The 15,343-nt window shown below is 35.4% G+C and overlaps 1 protein-coding gene across 1 annotated transcript in view; it reads right to left on the bottom strand.

The window, feature by feature from the left end:
- The window catches only part of LOC23687892 (dehydrogenase/reductase SDR family member on chromosome X), an 81,136-nt gene that overhangs the window by 17,271 nt on the left and 48,522 nt on the right, over positions 1-15,343 (bottom strand). The window contains exons 3-4 of the mRNA XM_021853089.1: positions 1,464-1,571; positions 374-553 (exon numbers count right to left, since the gene is read on the bottom strand). Coding sequence (XP_021708781.1) covers positions 374-553; positions 1,464-1,571 — 288 coding nt within the window. The remainder of the gene's footprint in view (positions 1-373; positions 554-1,463; positions 1,572-15,343) is intronic.

Raw genomic sequence — 15,343 nt, 5'->3', positions numbered from 1 at the left:
GTTTTTGAGACTTGAGGTATTTCTGTTGAAACACAACTTGATGAATAAACTTTCATATCTGCATTCTTGCCTTCCCATGCATTGGGCAGCAAGTAAATTTGTTTCAAACTGACTTGCGGAAATTGACCCACAAGAAGTCAATAGTTGTTGTCATTCTTGACTTTAATGCAAAACATCGCTTATGAAATAATATGAAAAGCAATTTCAACAGTAGAATTTTAATAGATGAGTGCGCCTCAGAATATTTCTCAATTTCAAGACATGAATGAATCATCATATTTCTAAACATCTTCTGGCTTCTATCTAAAGCGTGACATAATCTATAGACGTTCCCTCAACCTCCACCTCCACCTAAATTCCCCGCCATACATACCATTGTTGATAAGAATGTGGATTTTATCGAACTTGGACTGGATTTTCCCGGCGAACGTCCGCACCGATTTCATGCTGCCGATGTCGAGCTGTTCAAAATGAAGCTTGGCCCCGGATGCCACCTTGCTGTGCTCCAGGTATTTCTCGACCACCTTTTTCGCCTCGGCCGGATTGCGGACACCTGTTGTTGACGTCCCAGTTGCCATTGTTCAGCGAGTGGGTGTCCGTTGCGTTGCGTAGGTGGTGCGTCGTAGTCCGAAAATTCCAACCGAAAAAAAACAGAGAGAGAACGGAAAAGCTTTTGAGATTGTTGTTTTTCAATTTCGATGCATTGTTCAAACACAACCAAGGCCGAATGGAATGCGGATTGGCTCTGCGTGGAGCCGTCCACCGATCCCGCTATCCCAATGCACATTGGGTCAGATTGCGCTATAAGGAGGAAAAAAATGTTTTGCGCACGAAGATGGTTTTTAGAGAGAAAGTATCTTGGAAAAAAAATATTACATATTGTTATGTGACATTAGGCTGGTCCCATACAATAAAGTAAAGCAGGGCAATAGTTCGAGCTTCTTCTTCTTCTTGGCATTAACATCCTCACTGGGACAGAGCCTGCTTCTCAGCTTAGTGTTCTTATGAGCCAAAGTTGCCATTTTCGCATTCGTATATCGTGTGGCAGGTACGATGATACGTTATGCCCAGGGAAGTCAAGGAAATTTCCATTACGAAAAGATCCTGGACCGATCGGGAATCGAACCCAGACACCTTCAGCATGATTTTGCTTTGTAGCCGCGGGCTTTAACCACTTGACTAAGGAAGTTCGAGCTTAGTGGAATAATCAATAGTTTTTAGAAATCCTAACAGTTTAAAAGAAAAAAAAACCATACAGTGAGCCTTCAACAAATTGGCTACAATTTTGCTGAACAAACCTGAGTTAAAATATTTAAAAATGTAACAATAGTTAAGTTTAAGCCTTTTACACTTAAAAAAATCATCTTCACAATCAAAATATTGTTTTCCTCCTAATTTTGCGATCTGGCCCATTGTGGCATGATGGTGCCACCACCTGGAGAGCTTGCCTAGCGAATACCCACCTAATATCACTTCGATGTCGCACTCGACGAGCTTTTTCACGATCCGCAATCCGATACCGCGATTTCCACCGGTGATGAGGGCAATTTTGCCGGGTTGCTTGTACAGTGCTGGGAAAAGGTAGAAAAAAGGGAAAAAAGTCGTTAGAGATGGGATTTGTTTCTCCGTATTTCCGTATTTTGTTAAAATGATTAACAGTCGATGGAAGTGTATTTCTAGTAATAAATTACACTGATACAGTGAAGTATTGGACGAAAGCTTTTCTGGAGAATTTTCCAACGATACCGCCGGACCTGTAGTGAAACATGAAAATTCAATCCTCATTCGAATTATGGAAAAAAAGTATATTTCGCAAGCAATATTTTTCCATCTTCGCTTCGCTTCACGTAATATGGGACTGACTATGGCTAATATCTCATATGTGTGCGTCTCTAATGTGAGCAGGAGGTAATCGACCAACGTTGCGCGAAAAACTCCTAGGGTAAGTGATACATTAGTTGTGGGTGCTCCTATAGTTGTGGTGGTGTCATTTATACATTGATTTCATTGAATTAGCCACAGAACCGACATTTCCCATCGACGTTTTGACTTGTTGATACACGAAATAGTTGAAAACATTGTTCAAATTGCTCCAAAATTGATAAAATACCCCCAAAACTAATAAAACTTTTCTCACTTGTACCAATCGTTACGGTAAAGTGTTCCTATAATGAAGGATCCTATAAGAAAACAACGGATACCACAACGATAGGAACACTAATTACACATGTATCGCAACTAAAGGAACAGTGTAGCAATAGTGGAGATAATATTTTACTGCGATGCAATTATTTTTCTCATTCAGTAAAAGGGCTTTGCTTTCCATTACAACAATAATATGTTTACAGCAAAAAGTTCTTAAATTTACATGGCTCGTAAATTTTGATGATTGTCTTATAAAACAAATTATAATTGAATGATCAACGATAAATAATGTAAACTGCCTCATTGCATTCAGCAATGCTTGCAAACTAGAGTAAAACTGAAACATTTTATGATCTTGCATCCAACATTCGCCAATATTGCATGCTTTCTTGCTTCTTGAAAGTAAAATTGCAAAAGAGAATGCTCGCTTTACACGATTACACGCTGATTATGCTGCCAAAAATAATGCACATGGATGGATCGGCGGCTTCGTCATTCCATGTGCATTATTTATGATTTATTTTTCAGTCTAAAATCATGTAAACCGAGTGGTTTCGCTTGCAACATTCTTTGAGAGAAGACGTTTTGCGTTCAATAATAGCTGTGTTTGTAGAATTTATCATTGGATAATACATTACAAATGGCTTTACATGATTGGAACTAAAATTAAGTGACGTGTAAATCTAAGTTATTTTTTGGACGTACATTTATTGCTCTTTTTGAGTTTTTAGCGGTTAAATGAAGTTGAATCGTGCTTATTACCTCCACATTTAGAACATTTACCCTATTAAGCTATTTATCAGATGATTTCCCTTCTTCAATATGACTGGTGTTCACTCGAGTTATTCTGTAAGTGATTGTTATCTATCTGTTATAATTGATGAAATTACAAGAAAAGTTATCACATATGCGTTTTTATTGTTCAACTTTACGAAATATTATATGATTAAACAAATCTTGAAGTCTCTTACAGTTCACACTGGGCCAGGAGCAGAATTTAGTCAGACAAAACCTCTAGCGCTTTAGGAGTTCATTTTTTTGGGTTGGTGTCAAAGGAGACTTATCTTGAATTTGTTCGTTCTTCAATTTGATGACAAAAGTTAGTTGGAAATTTCACCGCATAGGTGGCGCTGCGATGCAAACTTTTTTGTTTTGCGTCCTAGAGCTTTCGTATCTTCGGCAATATTTTAGAACGTGTAAAATTACGACAAGTTTTCGAAGACACCAAAGTTCTAGGACTTCAAATAACAAAGTTATGGTAAAAAATGTGTAAATCACCTAAATTTTACGTTTTCTCTACTTTTTACGTGAAAATCGTAAAATGTTTCATTTTAAAAACCATGCGTCACTTAATTTCGATAACATGCATGTACTGTATGAAAAAAAATCTTATTTTTATATAAATATTTGAAATTTTGAACAAATTATTGTAAAAATGATTGTACCCCGTTTGGCATAAGGTCGTTTGGCATAAAGCCGTTTGGCATAAAGTCGTTTGGCATAATAGTCGTTTGGCATAATAGTCGTTTGGCATAATGGCCGTTTGGCATAATGGTCGTTTGGCATGATGATTGACTTAGAATAAATATTGGCATTTTTGAAGCTTTTACCGAGATCAACACCACCGAGCCCGTAGCTAAATGTTTTGGTAGGATCTTATCAAGCGTGGTATGCGTTCAAAGATTTTCCTAGCTTTGAATGTCAAAAATTGTTGTGACATTAGAAATCATAACTAAATAAAACTCGTGACGAATCTGGTGGAAGGTTTCCGAAATAATAATTTTCTCTACATCCCAGTACATAGAGTATCTTTGAGCTTGTTGCGATGTACATATTTGAAAACAGTAAAATGGCACAGAAAGTTCGAAGTTATTAATAAAGGGAACGCTCATAGAATATTTTGCTGCAGATCAAGCTCTGTTCCAGTGTGGATGTAACACATGATGATAATTACTTGACAAAAGATTGAAAACTTTATTTGCAAAATATTAAAAGCTATTATTCGAAGATCTTTTATTGTAGCATAATAGAAACATAGCCTATATACCAGAGCAGATTATTTTTCGTTTAACTTGTTTAAGGCTCTAACGCAAAAAATAAATCTTGTGACAACATAACTCAAATAAACAACACATTTTTAAATGAAAATATTAGTAGCAAAATAAATTTAAATTTTTGAAGTGCACATCAAAAACACCGTCTATTATCGAAAAATTTGTAATTTCGAAAGGAGATCATGTGTTTAAAAAAAAATATGTTGGATACTGGCAGGTTCTAAAGTAATTATAATTTCAACAGCAAGTCCTGCAAGAATTGATAAAACAACAAACTAATTAAAAATATAAAAATGTATAAAAAAAGTTAGCATTTAGCTTCGTTAAATAACAAAATTTAAAACAGCATAAATATGAAGAACAGCCTATTTTTAAAAGAAGGCAAAACTTATGATTGAACCAATAAAAGATTGGACACCAAAAATTTTTGCGGCATGATAAAACGAAGACATCAAAAATTGCGTTCAGAATCATCGAACTGATTGTGCTACTTTTCCCCGAATGTCATTTTTCCGGTTTCCCCGGAAAGTGGTGAAGTTTAAATAGGTGCTATAATAGTCTTCAGTGACTGTATACTGAACGAAAAAGAACTATAAGCAATCAAAAGAAGGAGGTATTCTGTCATTCTCGGCTATAAAAAAATTGACAAAAATTCTGAAAACAGTAAAATTCGAAAGAACCGCCAATTAAATAAAGAATGGTGCATATTAGGTGACTAGTTTGTTCATTACCCTGAAATGTATAAAGTTACGAAAATTATGAGTACCAAAAACTTTTCGGGGAAGCGGGCTGATTGGGTAAATGGGATATTCGGGGAACTGGCATTCGGGGAACTAGCGTTCGGGGAAATGACATTTGGGAAACCGACATTCAGGGAAAAGTAGCAAACCCCTTCGAAGTAACTGCAGTAAGAAAATGATTTCTATCTTCGCTGATAACTTGAGCAGATCAATGTTATCGATTGCCGTTCTTTTGTCAGTTGGAAACAAAAAATATCTAAGAAACATTGCTCCAAAAAACAGCTTATGTATAAAATAAGGTGAAATTTATTTAAATTTTAAATCAACAGGTTTCATACCTATAATTAAGGTTACATCATATTAAAAAAACATAGAATATTTAAAAGAAGGTTCAGTGCAAAAATTTATTCCAACAGTGAAACTCAAAAGATGAATTAATATTTGAAAGAACGGTAATTTCTGGATTATAATATACTATTGGCAATAATTTTCCTAATATGCTTTCGTTTATAAGAGCATAGGATTGTTGAATAATATGTGATATTGTGTCAATCAACTTCAAAACAAGCCTGATGTCATTAGAAATTTTTAAACGAATGCCATCTTAAGGAAATTTTTGATTTCAGACTCATTATGCCGAACGACCATTATGCCAAACGGCCATTATGCCAAACGACTTTATGCCAAATTACCATTATGCCAAATGACTTTATGCCAAACGGATTTATGCCAAACGACTTTATGCCAAATGACCTACCACCGTAAAAATATCATGATTTTTAACATAACTTTACTCAAAAAGTTGCAATTTTTTGCAAAAACTTATCAATGATCCCAAATACGCTATATTTCATCTACCAAATGTCAAAGTTTGCCGGATGTATATTTTTATATATTTGAGATATCTGAATTCAAAATAACCACCTTTCACATATAGCGTACTTCGAAATATTGATAAGTTTTTGCAAAAATTTGCAACTTTTTGAGTAAAGTTATGTTAAAAATTATGATATTTTTACAATAATTTGTTCAAAACTTTAAACATTTATGTAAAAATATGTTTTTTTTTCATTCAGTACATGCATTTTATCGAAATTAAGCGACGCATGGTTTTTAAAAAGGAACATTTTACGATTTTGAAGTAAAAAGTAGAGAAAACGTAAAATTTGAGTGATTTACACAAAGTTTAGCATAACTTTGTTATTTGAAGTCCTAGAAATTTGGTGTCTTCGACAACTTGTCGTATTTTTACACGTTCTAAAACATTGCCGAAGATACGAAAGCTCTAGGAAGCAAAACAAAAAAGTTCGCATCGCAGCGCCACCTATGCGGCAAAATTTCCAACTAACTTTTGTCATCAAATTGAAGAACAAACAAATTCAAGATAAGTCACCTTTGACACCAACCCGAAAAAATGCACTCCTAAAGCGCTAGAGGTTTTGTCTGGCTAAATTCAACTCCTGGCCCAGTGTGCAGTTTGATCATTCTAACATGATCTTGTAGTCAAGAACCTGTACATTAATATGCGTATAATATGATCTGCATCTTTATGCTTCTTGTTTAATTACAAGTATGCAAAATAAGTCCAAAAATACGACATAAACTGTAATAATTAGTTTATTTTTTCAAAACATGACTAGATGCAGTATTCTGTAAAATTGTGTTTTAACAATATCGAAAAATTTCTAGAACATTCCAAAGGTGTAAAATCAAAAATGCAAAAGTTATGTAAGAACACGTTTGAATGATTATTAGGCGAAGCCCACAAATTACGAAATGCTTTTGAGGGAGGGGGGGGGAGTAGGCTCAAACGTCACGACTCATACAAACATTTTCAGCTTTCATTCAGAGGAGGGGTCGAAATTTGACAATTTAAGCGTGACGAAATTAATGGACGCCATCTTTTCAAAAAATTACATTTTATCTTGAAAAGTAATGAAGTTATGATCTTGATGTCTTCGACAAATTTGTTCAAAACAGCATTGTCTTCTTCTTTCTTCTTTCTGGCGTTACGTCCCCACTGGGACAGAGCCTGCTTCTCAGCTTAGTGTTCTTATGAGCCCTTCCACAGTTATCAACTGAGAGCTTACTATGCCGATGACCATTTTTGCATGTGTATATCGTGTGGCAGGTACGAAGATACTCTATGCCCTGGGAAGTCGAGAAAATTTCCAACCCGAAAAGATCCCCAACCGATGGGATTTGAATCCAGGTGGTCATGCTTAATAGCTGCGCGTTTACCGCTACGGCTATCTGGGTCCCGGATAGCATTGTCTACTAGTTTTGTAATAGCACCAACCCTGCATATTGCAATTAAAAAAAACGTATTTAATGTTTTACTCATAGTGGGATAGATTTAAATACTGAAGATATCAAAAGAAGCGCATTAATTATCTGAAAAGCTTTTTAGAAGACACCAAAAAGCTAGAAATTTTTTTTGGGGCACTATTAATTAAGAAGGGGAAGAGCACTAATTTTCGACCCACTAAAAATCTATACTTTTTTTTCTGTTCGGAACATAAACCACTGCGACCAACAGTTGATCTATTGTAGTATATCCCGTGTCCTTTGTGTAGTGCATGTCGTTTTACTTTGTCACTATCGAGAAGTGATAAAGCATTCGGTTTTATTACAGTTGTAATTCCTAATTTGATCACAGGAAAGGATTCTAACTGAAAGGTTCCTACCTTTCGAAGAGTGTGGAGCATGCACTCTCCACAGGCGCGCCCCTTTATCAGGCAACATCGGATCCCTCGATAAAGCCAAGAAATTACACCGATATTGTCTATGCATCAGAATCCTAGTCCTTACTTCTTCAAACTAGAGAACGAAATAAATAAAAGATTAGAAAACAAATTGTTAAATTCGACTCATTTTTTTTTCCTTGTCTCAAGATCATTCTCGGCAACTGGGAAAACCGAGACTTGTCACTTTCAACAAGATTTAAAATGTAACAAGGACTGAAAGTGTTCTTTGATTACTATAACATCCTGTTCTCTTCGTTTGAAGCAGTCAGGACTAGGGTTCACTGGTAGATCTTTACCCCATAACGCACCACGAAAAGGTGATCTACCCGCGTTATGGGTAAAAATCTATACTTATTTTCTGATTTTCATACAAAGTAGGCCTAAACGGTATGAATGGGTCGAAAATAAGTGATCTTCCTCTACTATTCTAAATTCAAATCCAATAAAAAGCGAAACCACAAAGTTTAAGCCAAAAATATTAAAATTTAGAGGTGGCGCAATCGGCTTGAAAGTAAATTCATCATCTATGGCTTATGTAACTTTTATATTCAAACATCAATTTTTGATAAGCTGCCAAAGTTGTTTTCAAACTTTGTAGAACATTAAAATTGTCCGAAATTAAAACTAGTTTTAGTTAAAAGAAGTTCTCTCCAAATCTTTCGAAATTTATCTCAAGTAAATGAACTTTGTGGGGCCCAGATAGCCGTAGCGGTAAACGCGCAGCTTTTCAGCATGACCATGCTGAAGGTCGTGGGTTCGAATTCCACTGATCGAGGATCTTTTCGTAAAGAAAATTTTCTCGATTCGGCATAGCGTATCTTCGTACCTGCCACACGATATACACATTCAAAAATGGTCAATCGGCAAAGAAAGCTCTCAGTTAATAACTGTGGAAGTGCTCATAAGAACACTTAACTGAGAGGCAGGCTTTGTCCCAGTTGTGGCGTAACGCCAGAAAAAAGAAGAAGCAATGAACTTTGTTTGGCCATTACTTCAAGAATGCTCAGCCGATTCCAATCTTTCGAAGCTAACTTGGTTGTGTGTAGACAGTGTGTAAAAATTAGTTGAAGAACATGTTTTGACTCGATTATTTGACAAAACCACCGAAAAAATATATTCTGTTCTAAAATAATTAAAAGAGTCGAGCACTCGAAGTCTGAAAGTCGCAGACGAAATAGGTCTATCTGTCAAGATAAGCTCGCTTTACTAGTGATTTTCATTATTTAATTTTTTTGTCTTGCAAAAGTGAAGTGTTCAAGATTAATTAGTAGTTTTTTTCTTTTACATACTCTATTCAAAATCTATTCCATAAATTAAAAATGTGTAAAATAATTATTTCAATTAGATTTTTAAGATTTTCACGTCCAAAAATGTTTTCCAATGATTGTATCGAATAAAATTTGAAATACATGGTATTTTTTGTTCATAAGTCATGTTTTATGTTGTTTCCGTTCAATAACTAAGTCAAAACAATTATATAACCAACCATATGTCTACTCATATTATTTAAAAACAATTTAATTATCTTCAAAAGCATATGGAATGTTTTTAATTCTGATGATTATCTATGGTGTTGTCCAGACAAGCAGAATGTACGTATAACGAAAGCAACTTTTGCGTTATGCGCTGCCCGGAAAGTTTCTATATAAGATGTCGTCAAAAAGCTTTACACGCACGAAAGTGGAATCGTTATATGCACACCCCAACCTCTTCTTACGACCGTTATAGGGGGTTTGTAAAAATAATCGGTCGTAAAAATAGGGTTATAATAGGGTAATGACTGTTTATTTCGGTCTTAAACGCTAACAGTTGGTGCCAGCGGCAAAAAGTACAGACAACAACCTTTCGAACATTCAGTTTCTCTCACTGGCCGCCGAGCAGCGACTTTGATGTTTGTATTCCACTCACTGATCGCGTTACGCTGGATTTTCAAATTTCTCAGACTTTCAACACAAGCGCATGGAACAATGGTAGTTGAGAGCTGTCAAAATGTATGGAAAATAATGAAAAACGTAAATTACTAGCAATTAGGAAATTGGAACGAAAAAGTAGTGATAAGAAATCACTACTTGAGGAATGAGAATGTAACCTTTGGAACATATGATATCTCTAGATCCTGAAGATTTGAAAGGTTAATGTCTTGTGAAGAGTTGTTCGACAGCTAAAGGATTCACATGTGGTGGTAATTGAGGTTCGAAATTCCACCACCAGGAAGTGCTAGCGTGTATGAAAATTTTGTTTTGAGGATATCTCGGGATGGTTCTATCCCGTTAGGCCCAATTCCGTTATTTACTTTAGTATTCTCTACAGCGAATATTTCGGAGATTATACTAGGGATGTCACCAGTGATTCCTGCAGGGATCCCTGGAAAAACTGTTGATCACTATGATTTTTGAGACCAGCTCTATCAGGGCTCCAGGAATACCTTCAGCAATTTTGCCAGGAGTTCCTGCAGGGGCTGCTACAAGGATTATTGCAGGAATTTCTGCAGGAGAATCTTTTAAGGGATTTTTGTAGAAAATTTGCTAGCAGTTTCCTCAGGAATGCCTCCAGTAAATCCTATATAGATTCCTGAAGTACTTTTGTTTACTGCGATTTCTCCAGGAATTTCTCCAAGGATAGTTCAAGGAATGCTTCCAGATATTCCTCCAGAAATTCTTCAAGCAATTTATCCTGATATTATTTCAGAGACTTCTACAGAAATTCCTTCATGGATTCATCCAGGAAAAACTCTAAAGAGATCTTTGCAGAGATGCCTCGAAGTCATTCTCCAGGGGTTACACAATAACAATCTCTTCAAGGATTACTCCAGACATTTCATTATAAATTCCTCCAAAGATTCTTTCAAGGATACATGTAGGATAGTCCTCTTCAGGGCTCCATGGATTCCATCAGGAATTTCTCCAGGGATACTTTTTTTTGAGGGATTCTTCCAGGAATTTCTTAAGTAATACCTACTGGAAAATCACTACATGAAATACTTCAAGAAATTTTACAAGTAATCTATAAAGATTATCATTATCATGAAATATCTTCAAAATAAAAGTGTCATAGTACCGTAATCTTAAGGCAAATTGATCACTATTTTACAACTTTTTGTTGTGTTATCCTTCGGAATTCAAATATTGTCAAATTAATTTCGACAAAATCAGTACTCAATTGATCTTTATCAATTTATGTAATCGAATTTTCATTAAATAATAATATAATATATCGTAAAAAATAGTTTTGATATCAAAATATTAGATGACACACTTGGGCGAAATTGATCATCATATTACAAAAAGGTTTGAGAATAAAAAAAAATCTATCTACTAAATTAGGGTCTCCTGAATCTGAAAATTATGTCAACATTTTTACAACTCGACTTTTGATCATTTTATTGCAAAATAAAACTTTGAAAATCTGTATAATACGCCAAAATGTAGGCAATTTCCCTTGAAATAAGCACATCATTTGAGAATAAATTTAGGGGGGTCTGTAGCCTTGAGGTTACGCTTTCGCTTCATAAGCGGAAGGTCATGGGTTTGATTTCCAGCCCCTCCAGCAAAAAAAACCGTCCAGCCACCAGAAAACGCCTCTCGGAGGACCGTGCTTGGGGAGCACATCCATCCTCCGTCAGTATCAGATGGTGACTGAGACAAACTGACCCTCTTCGCAGGCAGCTGCCTCACTAACAGCAGAGCTCTCTCCTACCTGCTCGGTGTGAGAGTAAAAAAAAAAAAAATATTTGAGAATAAACGGTATTATGAGCTGAAAACTTTACTTGCTATACTGTATGGGTGGTAGGTCATTTGGCATAAAGTCTTTTGGCATAAAGTCGTTTGGCATAATAGTCATTTGGCTTAATAAATATGAAATTAAGAATTTCTCTCAATTTTTCGTTTTTACGTTTCTTATCAATCTTTCTGATGACATCAGACTTGTTTTTGAGTCAATTGATACAAAATGACACTTTATTTAACAATCATTCGCTCTTGAATAAATTTAAGCATATTAGGAAAGGTATTGCCAATATTATTTTATTATTTATCCAGAAATTACCCTTCTTTCAACAATTAATTCTTTTGAGTTTCGCTATTGGAACAAACTTTTGCCCTGTAGAGTTCTATATATTTAGCACAAACTTAACCTTCTTTCAATTTGTTCTATTTTTTTCTAAACATGATGTTACCATAATTATAGGTATGAAAACTGTTGATTTAAAATTTGCATATATTTCTCCTTCTTTTATGCATAGGCTGTTCTATACTTTTGAAGTATTTTTTTGTTCTCAACTGACAAAAGGGCGGCAATCGATAACGTACGCATTTGAATCTCTGCTGAAGTATTATTATCAGGTCGGATCAGGAGACTCACAGCGTTTCTTGCATGTGATCAACCAGTTCCTTTTCCCGCTTTTTTCCCGACCCTTCGGCAATTGTGTGACGATAATCAATGGACAGGCGTTTTGCGTTTGTCGGTAAATCCACGATTCAACTTTAGACACTTGGGTTTGACTAATTCCTTGATGATATTTGCGTCTGTTGCCGTGTCACTCGCGTTCCATTATTTTTTGGATTCGTGTACCAAACTCACGTTTGGTATGGTTAGACCTTTGCATTTTGCGATGAATGAGTCTCTTTTTTTTATTTGCTCGTTTCGATTGTTTTATCTCTTACGCTTTAGAAGCATTTTTTATCAACTTAAATCAAAATACTGTACTAGTTACACCCGTATTTGTATTTACAATGTTTGTAAACAAATTAAATTTTGACGTTTTGATAGATTTTAATCAGTTGGAAAAGAAGCTATAATGAGGTTATTTTGATGTTATTTGGATCATCAAAAAACGAAATAGTAACTTATTTTGAAGCACATTGTGGATATGGTGTAAAAGTGTATTATAAGGCTTTAGGACATTTCGTCGAATGACATTTGGTCGAATGACGTTTGGTCGAATGACATTTGGTCGAAAGTACATTTGGTCGAAAGGACATTTCGTCGAATGGACATTTGGTCGAATGGTTTTGGAAAATTTATTTTGATCGAATGATGATTAGTTGAACGGAATTATTTGGTAAAAGCAGGGATTGAATCCTGAGAAAATTGAGAGAATCTCTCACGTATCGTTCTCTGTAACTATCATAACATGCTGCACATTATGAGAGACTGTTTATCGTATACTGCTACAACTTTGATCAGATTGGGGGGATAGTAGTGCATGATAAAAACCCTTCTAAACATGTTTTTAATTATGAATCGTGGTTTACGGCTAACCAGCCGAGTGGAAGTTTAAACAACTACCGAAAAGCTAAACATTACATATAATTTGCAATTGGATTAGATGGACAAATTGATGTGAAGATTTGCGAAAAAGTTACACGTTTTCTCAGTGAGAATCGAACTCACGACTCCCCGATCTCGATTATCGAGCAACGGACTCATGTTCCGTAACCGGTCGTTTGAGAACGTCGCGACCCATTGGAAGCCCACACAATAGATACCTCAGCCAGCGCAGTTGCTGGCTAGTGTAGTGTGCTATTCCTATACCTAAAAAAAAAAAACAATGCGCTCTCGGGCTAGGCATTGGATATATATAGAAAGCGTTGTGTTTGGATGGGCATCTAATTCTTCCGAAAGAGGTGCACTTTGCGAAAAAGGACCACGTGATTATTGAGCTGAAATCGAATTCAGGTTAACTTCTGCGTTCATGAGTCCTCTCATGGCGTAGTGGTTAACGCGCCCCAACTAGAGATCGGGGAGTCGTGAGTTCGATTCTCACTGAGAAGACGTGTAACTTTTTCGCAAATCTTCACATCAATTTGTCCATCTAATCCAATTGCAAATTATATGTAATGTTTAGCTTTTCCTTCTAAACATGCTCCAAACCTGGGGGGCACTATTGCTATTGGAAGTGCATGGATTGTTTATCGTGCCAGTAAAGAAAAACACCTATCCCCAACGGTAAACAAGCGAGAAAAATGGATTTTATCATCGCTCTCTCTTTGGGGCTCTCGCTCGCTGCTTCCATTTATCAGACTTGTTACACCTTGCGATACAATGACGATCGTGGACCGCAACAGATAGGATGTTTTTCTTTGCTTGCTTTGATCGTGCTTCATACTCAAATGAGAGCGAATTCTGCAATGCCTGGGTAAAAGTGATTATTGTTTCCTAAGTTTTGCAAAGTTGATGAGATAACGTATTGCTTTGAATAATCTGAATCATTTACTGTTGTTGAATAAATAATGGGACAATTTATGTAGTCTTATTTTTAAATTCAATACACCTTTTATTTGTAATTTGAAGTTATGTCAAAATCTAGGACTGCAATGATTATTCAAATACATTTTTTAGTAGTTTTTTTGTACATTGACTGAAATATTTAGCTCTAGTGAATTTATTATTCTTTTAAAATATCATCATTCTTTGAAATACTGCTCAACAAGTTATGTTATTACTCAACGATGTGAACATAATGTTTTCTTTATATATTATTCTTTTGAATTATCATCGTTCTTCGTAATGAAGATAAGCTCATCTGATGGAAGCAGTCGAAGAGAGTGCTCGGGATCTTTCTTTGAATTCCAGGTCTTGCAGCTCACGGTTGTGGGTAAAGATTTTGAATGCGGAAATCAGAACTCTACTTGTGGCCAATTGGCTTATTGTGACTTCCAGCTTAATAATAATCCTCAAGCATATATATGGCCTTGCTGACAGTGTTGATGACTTCGGGTGAATAACAGTTGTTTGTAGTAGAAGTTTGGATTATTAAAAATGAAAACTGTGCTAATTCTATGTATCGGGTAAGAGAAGACGAGTTGACTAAGGTGAAAAAAGTTGGCTTGTTCCCATTTAAGATCAGCTTATCTCGAATCTCAGAACATGCCTGAACGAAAAAGCAGCATGAATCATAAAAAACCTCAACCTTGGAAGAGCGTCCATCAAATTGGTTATCAAAGTTTTGCTAATCGTATATAGATTGCTGGTAAAATGGCTGACAATTTTTCAATTATTCAATCACTCTTGCATTAGCAACAAAATGCTACATACTATTTAGACTCAAGCACTATTCTTTCCACAAAATGTCGGTTCGACCAAATTTCATTTGCTTTCTGTTTCAACTATACCCTTTTGATCAAATGTCATTCGACTAAATGTCATTCGACCAAATGTCTTTCGACCAAATGTCATAGATTCGTATTATAAACGTATATTGTAAGCTTTTCAACACATTTAATAAAGCTGCTCCAAAAACATTATTTAAACGTTATTTTAACCTATTTTTAAATATCTTAGGAATTGTTAATTTGGCAAATGTGTAGATAACAGTGTTAGCTAAAAATATGGCATCATATCACGAGAAAGGAATGTTTTGGTTATTTGGATTTTATGAGGAGATGCCATCAAGTATTGAGATACCTATTTTACATTCAGTAACAGTGTTTGCCACAATCAATGTATTCGAATTTATTGGAACGTAATATTTTTTTTTCCGTACATAAAATAAGTATAAGTATTAATATCTGCTTTTGTTGGAAATGTGAGCCTTTCCAAACATATATGAATGGCACTGTGAGCTTTGTAGACAAGACGCCATATTATTTCTCCATGCGGAGCAAAACAAATCTCATAAAATAACAGAATTTCAATAGAAGTATTCTATTCTTCATTT

Source organism: Aedes aegypti, chromosome 3, assembly GCF_002204515.2.
Source record: "Aedes aegypti strain LVP_AGWG chromosome 3, AaegL5.0 Primary Assembly, whole genome shotgun sequence".
NCBI lineage: Eukaryota > Metazoa > Arthropoda > Insecta > Diptera > Culicidae > Aedes > Aedes aegypti.
The sequence above is the reverse complement of the archived record's forward strand: the minus strand, read 5'-3'. Positions and strand labels throughout refer to the sequence as shown.